Source organism: Coregonus lavaretus (assembly GCF_964263955.1).
Source record: "Coregonus lavaretus genome assembly, contig: HAP1_SCAFFOLD_518, whole genome shotgun sequence".
Taxonomy (NCBI): domain Eukaryota; kingdom Metazoa; phylum Chordata; class Actinopteri; order Salmoniformes; family Salmonidae; genus Coregonus; species Coregonus lavaretus.
Genome location: NW_028167098.1, coordinates 103,059 through 111,066, shown reverse-complemented (window position 1 = coordinate 111,066; position 8,008 = coordinate 103,059). Strand labels below are relative to the sequence as shown.

Below are 8,008 nucleotides of genomic sequence, written 5' to 3'. Positions count from 1 at the left end.
CCTGACCAAGGCCCTTCTCCCCCGATTGCTCAGTTTGGCCAGGCGGGCAGCTCTAGGAAGAGTCTTGGTGGTTCCAAACTTCTTCCATTTAAAATGTATGGAGGCCACTGTGTTCTTGGGGACCTTCAATGCTGCAGAATTTTTTTGATACCCTTCCCCAGATCTGTGCCTCGACATAATCCTGTCTCGGAGCTCTACGGACAATTCCTTCGGTCTCATGGCTTGATTTTGCTCTGACATGCACTGTCAACAGGGGGACCTTACGTAGACAGGTGTGTGCCTTTCCAAATCATGTCCAATCAATTGAATTTACCACAGGTGGACTCCAATCAAGTTGTAGAAACATCTCAAGGATGATCAATGGAAACAGGATGCACCTGAACTCAAATTCGAGTCTCGTAGCAAAGGGTCTGAATACTTATTTAAATAAGATATTTCTGTTTTTATTTTTAATAAATGTGCAGAAACTTCTAAAAACCGGTTTTTGCTTTGTCATTATGGAGTATTGTGTGAAGATTGATGAGGATTTGTATTTATTTAATACATTTTATAATAAGGCTGCTGGCTAAGACACACTAAACATTAACCAAATTAGGACATAACCTTAACCTGACCAGCAAACACACACAGATTAGTTTCCATCATGCTCTTAAAAAGTGAGAGAAACAATCTCTGAAAGCATCAGGAAATTGGCATATTGACATATTTTAGAATAAGGCTGTAACGTAACAAAATGTGGAAATAGTCAAGAGGTCTGAATACTTTCCAAATGTGTATGGTTTTGCTATTGTAGTCCATACAAAACCTGTATGGTTTCACAGTAATACGTTACATATAGTCCCAGATTCCCATTTTTAAAAAAGTCTTTATGAAGAGAATGTAGGAACAAGATCATGTTCTGCTGGCTAAGACACACTAAACATGAACCAAATGAGGACATAACCTTAACCTGACCAGCAAACACACACAGATTAGTTTCCATCATGCTCTTAAAAAGTGAGAGAAACAATCTCTGAAAGCATCAGGAAATTGGCATAAAATGTTTTAAATTTTTCTTTAGCCTTTTAGGAGCATTCAGTGACCTTAGTATTTTTAGTTGTTTATCAGTCTTTTGTGTGCCAGTCCTTCAACCCAGCATGTGTTCAGATATGATCCTTTTCGAGTCAATCATAAAAACAACAAAAACAACTCCCACAAACAGAAGAAGGAGAACAAGGAGTAGGGCAACATTATTTTATGGGACATTGTGTGTAGATTGATGCGGGGAAAAAACTATTTAATCCATTTTAGAATAAGGCTGTAATGTAACAGAATGTGGAAAAAGTAAAGGGGTCTGAATACTTTCTGAGTGCACTGTATATAAGGTCCCACAGAGCAAAAACCAAGCCATGAGGTCGAAGGAATTGTCCGTAGAGTTCTGAGACATGATTTTGTTGAGGCACAGATTTGGGGAAGGGTACCAAAACATTTCTGAAGCATTTAAGGTCCCCAAGTACACAGTGGCCTCCATCATTCTTAAATGGAAGAAGTTTGGAACCACCAAGACTCTTCCTAGAGCTGGCCGCCTGGCCAAACTGAACAATCGGGGGACAAGGGCCTTGGTCAGGGAACCCGATGGTCACTCTGAATGAGCCCCAGAGTTCCTCTGAGGAGATGGGAGAACCTTTTAGAAGGACAACCACCTTTGCAGCAGTCCACCAATCAGGCCTTTATGGTAGAGTGGCCAGACGGAAGCCACTCCTCAGTAAAAGGCACATGACAGCCCGCTTGGAGTTTGCCAAAAAGCACCTAAAGGACTCTCAGACAATGAGAAACAAGATTCTCTGGTCTGATGAAACCATGATTGAACTCTTTAGCCTGAATGCCAAGCATCACGTCTGAAGGAAACCTGGCACCATCCCTACGCTGAAGCATGGTGGTGGCAGCATCATGCTGTGGGGATGTTTTTCAGCAGCAGGGACTGGGACACTAGTCAGGATCGAAGGAAAGATGAACGGAGCAAAGAACAAAGAGATCCTTGATGAAAACCTGTTCCAGAGGGCTCATGATCTCAGACTGGGGCGACGACTCATCTTCCAACAAGACAACAACCCTCAGCACAAAGCCAAGACAATGCAGGAGTGGCTTCGGGACAAGTCTCTGAATATCCTTGAGTGGCCCAGCCAGCGCCTGGAATTGAACCCGATCTAACATCTTTGGAGAGACCTGAAAATAGCTGTGCAGCGACGCTCCCCATCCAACATGACAGAGCATGAGAGGATCTGCAGAGAAGAATGGGAGAAACTCCCCACATACAGGTGTGCCAAGCTTGTAGCGTCATACCCAAGAAGACTCGAGGCTGTAATCTCTGCCAAACGTGCTTCAACAAAGTACTGAGTAAAGTGTCCGAATACTTATGTAACTGTGATATTTCCGTTCTTATTTTTAATACATTTGCAAAACAACAAAAAACACTGTTTTTGCTTTGTCATTATGGGGTAATGTGTGTACATTGATGAGGGGGAAAAAAACAATTTAATTCATTTTAGAATAAGGCTGTAACGTAACAAAATGTGGAACAAGTCAAGGGGTGAATACTTTCCGAGTGCACTGTACATCTCCATATTTGTAAACAGAAGATTATCATTTGTGAAAGAGCCTCTTTCGAATACCCTACATGAGAATGTGGCATTTGACCCTGGTTGAAAAGAGTGCTGGTTGCTTCTATCCTTACAGCCTGGTCTCATAGACTAGACATAACATAGTAAATATAAATCCGGCCCTCAAATTAGTATGGTATTTTAAGTTTGGTATGGTTACATAATACAGAAGTTTACCTAAGGAAAAAATGAATGTAGGGTGGTTGGTCAGGGTGGATGGGTAGGCATATAAGGCGAACGTCTAGCAAACCGAAAGGTTGAGTGTTTGAAACTCATTACAGACAACATTAGCATTTTAGCTACTTTGTGACTACTTAGCATGTTAGCTAACCCTTCCCCTAACACTAACCTTAATCCTTTAACCTAACTCCTAACCTTAACCCTAACCCCTAGCCTAGCTAACATTAGCTACCTAGCTAATGTTAGTGTTAGCCACCTGGTATGATGTGAACGTCTAGCAACCCAAAGGTTGATTGTTCGAATCTCATCAGACAACTTTAGCATTTGAGCTACTTTGCAACTACTTAGCATGTTAACTAACCCTTCCCCTAACTCCTAACCTTAACTCCTAACCCCTAGCCTAGCTACCGTTAGCCACCTAGCTAACGTTAGTGTTAGCCACCTAGCTAACGTTAGCCACAACAAATAGGAATTCGTAACATATCATATGCTTTGCAAATGAGTAACATATTGTATGAATTGTAACATATCATACAATTCATAACATATCATAGGAATTGTAATTCACTACATATCATACGAAATGGATGATGGACATCCAAAAATGAATACATACCATACTAATTGGAGTGTCCTGGATTTACATTTACTCTGTTAGTTCTACCCCTAAATCCAGGTTTATCCTTAGCCATTGGCATGTGATACCATTTGAAACGCCACAGACACTGATGCATTTAGAATACGCAAAGTATTCAATATGAGTTGTTGAGCCCATCCCTGTCAGAGATCCTACTCTTTTGGAAGTTATTTCTATTATGTCAGAGATGTGATGTCAATCTCATGATTCCAATTATGTTTTCATTTTTTCCTTATCAATCAAATAAGTAGACGAGGTCTACCACAACAATAAAACAAAACAAAACAATGATGTTCCATAAATCTAGTGCTACCAACAAGGTTGAGTTAGCCTATAACTGCAAAGTGTGTTTTAACAATAGTATCAAAGCAGAGACTATGACACAAATCGATACGGAAACATTTGGGTTAGTTGACGCAAAGCACATTTGCTTTTGAATCTTTAAAATATATATGTATTTTGCAATCCTCTTTGAAATCGTGACCCACAGTAGCCTTTGTGCGCATAGTTTACATAGACACATTGTTTGTTGTAGTCAACTGAGAGCCGTATGATTTGGCTGGGTTGCATGTGCGTTGTAGTCTATGTAGTTAATTATTTTACCGCATTCAACAGCGGTTCCTAGCAAAGCGAAAGTTACATTCACCCTGGAGGGCACTCGTATGCTGGGCTTGGTGCAATACACACCAGAGATTCTTCATCTTCATAAAATGCGCAAATTAATCATTAGATGAGGTTATTACCAACCCCCGATTTGGAAACTGAGTTGTCTCCAATACGTTTGCAATGCGTTATGACGTTTAGTCTACTTAAAAAAAAAAAAAAGGAAGCGGACCTAAGGCAAGGATTCAGCCTAAGCAGTGACATGAAATAAGGAACGTCGGTTGGAATCCATAACCTTGTTGGCTTTAGAATGGGAATATTATTGGTCAAAAAAGACTGAACAGATCGACAGCTTTTAGTGTGAACATTTTAACGCTTTCTAGTCCTCTATGTGGATAGATTTTTTTCAGCATTCCCTCAGACGATGGATTTTTGCCATTGCAGCTCAGTAGAGGGTGTGAGATCTTTCTAAGAGCACCGGGCTAGAACGAGCACAGTCTCTGGGTAACCTCTTTGTGATTCAAAATCACGAAAGGAAAGCAGTGGAAACAAATGCAATGAAGACACCGAAAGGTGTGAGGAATGCGTTTTTTTTTGCAGTGGCAGTGTTACAGCACTAAATCTCCAGCGTCGGGTGTGAATTCAGCACCGAGGGGAAAAGAACAGCACCCACTGCTACCGCAGCACGACGAGAAAATCACGGATTTATAAAATTTGCAAGGTCAGTCATTACCGAACAAAAGCCCCAAAAATGTTTCGGCTGCTATTGCGGTTTGCTGTTTTCAATTATTTTCATACGAGCAAAAGGATTCAGTCGATCTGAGGCATTCTATATGGTCATTTTAAAGCTGGACGTCTGGACATAACGGGCTAGATGAGCATGGATATTATAACAGACTGTCGTATTTTCTTTTAGACCCGTCGGTCTATATATTTTTTTTTTTGATAAACTGGACTAAAAACCTTAATTAAACAGCTCGTTTTCATGTCTTGAAATCGGGGATGAATTGTTTGTATTGAAAATGCTGCTTTGGATTGTCTTGCTGAAGGCGGCTCTTTGTGTTGCTATTGGAAATGTTACAAGGGACATTTGTAAGGAGCAGATCTGCTCCTGCAATGAGATTGAAGGCGATTTGCACATTGACTGCGAAAAAAGGAGCTTTACTAATCTGCACCATTTGACTGGTCCCAGTTCCCAGTTTTATCACTTGCTATTGCATGGAAATTCTTTATCCAGACTTTTTCCCAATGAGTTTGCTAACTTCTACAATGCCGTAAGCTTGCATTTGGAAAACAACGGTTTGCATGACATTGTCCCTGGTGCTTTTCTGGGACTGCAGCTCGTGAAAAGGCTACACATAAATAATAACAAGATACGGTCATTTAGGAAGAGCACCTTTCTTGGTTTAGATGACTTGGAATATCTTCAGGCTGATTTTAATCTATTGAGAGACATTGACCCGGCCGTGTTCAGGGACTTAAACAAACTTGAAGTGTTAATTCTAAACGATAACCTCATCAGTGCACTACCTATAAATGTGTTTCAACATGTTCCCATCACCCACCTCGACCTGCGAGGGAACCGAATCAAAACGGTGCCTTATGAGGGAGTTCTCGAACAAATACCGGGCATTGCTGAGGTTTTATTGGAGGATAACCCCTGGGACTGCAACTGCGACCTGGTTTCCCTGAAGGAATGGCTGGAGAATATACCGCAGAACGCGCTTATCGGCCGGGTGATCTGCGAGGCTCCAACGCCACTGCAAGGGAACGACTTGAACGAGACATCAGAGATGGTTCTGTGTCCTTCATTAAAAAGTGATGCTGACGAGAGTTTAGTTGCACCTCCTACCCAAGACGAGACCTCCGAACCAGGGCCCGTTCCAACGCCTTATAAAGCGAGTGGTGATCCTGGGTCCCCAACCCCTGGGAATGGGCAAAAGGGACGCTCTAAATCGCACTGGCAGTTGAAAACGAAGCCCACATCCATGACAGGTGTGAATGGGGAGAGAGAGCAGCTGCAGATTGTGCAGAACGCATCATGTCCTGTGCCATGCAGCTGCAAGCTCATTGGATCCAGGCAGGGGTTAGGGGTTAACTGCGAGGGCAAGAAGATAGAGAGCTTGGCTAACCTAAAACCCAAACCCCTCACTGCACACGAATTAAACATGAGAGATAACAACATCCATGCTATAAAAAAGAACCATCTCAATGGCTATTCAAGTCTGAATCTCCTTGATTTGGGGGGAAACAACATCAAAGTGATAGACAACAGTACTTTTCAAAACCTTACCGAATTAAGATGGTTGTACATGGATAAGAATTACCTGGATACACTCATTACGGAAATGTTCATTGGACTTCAAAATCTGGAATATCTCAGTTTGGAATATAATGACATACAGCTGATAGTGGCAGGCACATTCAGCCCTCTGCCTAATCTGCGAGTGCTTTTCCTCAACAATAACTTGCTGAAAGCGCTACCTGTGGATGCTTTCCTTGGAGTGTCTTTATCAAAGATTAGCCTGCATAATAATTATTTCACATATCTCCCTGTTGTAGGGGTTTTAGATCAGCTCAATTCGATCATACAAATTGATTTGCATGGGAACCCTTGGGATTGCTCGTGTAATATTGTCCCTTTCAAACAGTGGACAGAGAAACTGGGGGCAGATGTGATCGTTAGTGATCTCAAGTGTGAGTCCCCAGAAGAGTTCTGGAAAAGGGATTTCCGTCACATCAGAAATGATCTGATGTGTCCCAAGCTGTATGACAAAATCTACCCCACCTCTCTCTCCAAAAACAGCACTTTCACCGCAGACACGGGTACGCGCTCGAACTCCTATGTGGAGCCGAACAGGGTATCCATCTCTGTACTAGTCCCTGGGCTGCTACTGGTATTTGTTACGTCTGCGTTCACTGTTGTAGGGATGCTTGTCTTCATCTTGCGGAATCGCAAGAGATCAAAGCGGAGGGATGGTAATTCCTCTGCGTCAGAGATCAATTCCTTGCAGACAGTGTGCGACTCATCTTATTGGCATAGCGGGCCTTACCATGCGGACGGGGGCGCGCAAAGAGGGTTCGACTGTAGCGACCATTTCTCCACAACAAATGATGCGTAAAACGACTACTGACAATAAAACCCGGAATACAAACAGACAGACAAATGTACTGCGTTCTGTTGACATAATGGCAATTGAAGAAAAATAAACAAATGCTGTGCTACTAAGCTTCTTCATTTGCTATTTGTCGGAGATAGACCATGTTTTGTTTTCTCCAGTTGACTGTAGTGCCAATGAGTCTGCAACAGAACCAACTGTAATATATGTATAGCCCCCCTCCGGCCCCCTCCCTCCCAGTACAGCTATTTGCCGCAATCAGACTGAGGATCTGAGAGAGAAGAATCGGGAAATGCTGCACGAGCGCATGAATGTAATGTAAATAACTGACTGTATCATATCTGCATGATTTCGCACGGTTTCAACACACACTGGGGAACCATATCATAATTAACGAAGAAGCCAACTCGACCCTTCTTTCATGTTATCAATATGAATATATATATATATATACATATAAAACTATATATGAATATATACAAAGTGCCATTTCTCTATTTTTTGTGAACTGCGGTTATAGGATTTGTATTTGTTGTTTTAAAACTGATAAAAAACGGAAAAAGGACACATTGGGACGAAAAATAAGCTAAACGCTGTCCATGCATGTTCTTTTTTGTTTCTTTTATCATTTGATTGTCGATACAAATCGGGGTTATTTATAATTGGTGCAGACCTCATCATATCTGCACATTCATCTCTTTATGAATGTATAATGTGTTATTTTATGGTGTGCCAATTGTTGAATTTCAGATATTCGGGATGCGGATGAGCATGACCAATTAACGTCACTCAGATGGTTATGCTGCAAGGTTAATGTAGCTAAAAACAGT

General features: G+C 41.7%; 1 protein-coding gene across 1 annotated transcript; it reads left to right on the top strand.

The window, feature by feature from the left end:
• Positions 1-5,081: 5,081 nt before the first annotated feature.
• LOC311113874 (SLIT and NTRK-like protein 1) lies at positions 5,082-7,181 on the top strand (the record flags this gene model as incomplete). The annotated part of the gene is made up of 1 exon (XM_084189160.1): positions 5,082-7,181. The coding sequence occupies one exon, from the start codon at positions 5,082-5,084 to the stop codon at positions 7,179-7,181; it is 2,100 nt and encodes a 699-aa protein (XP_084045286.1).
• Positions 7,182-8,008: the final 827 nt, after the last annotated feature.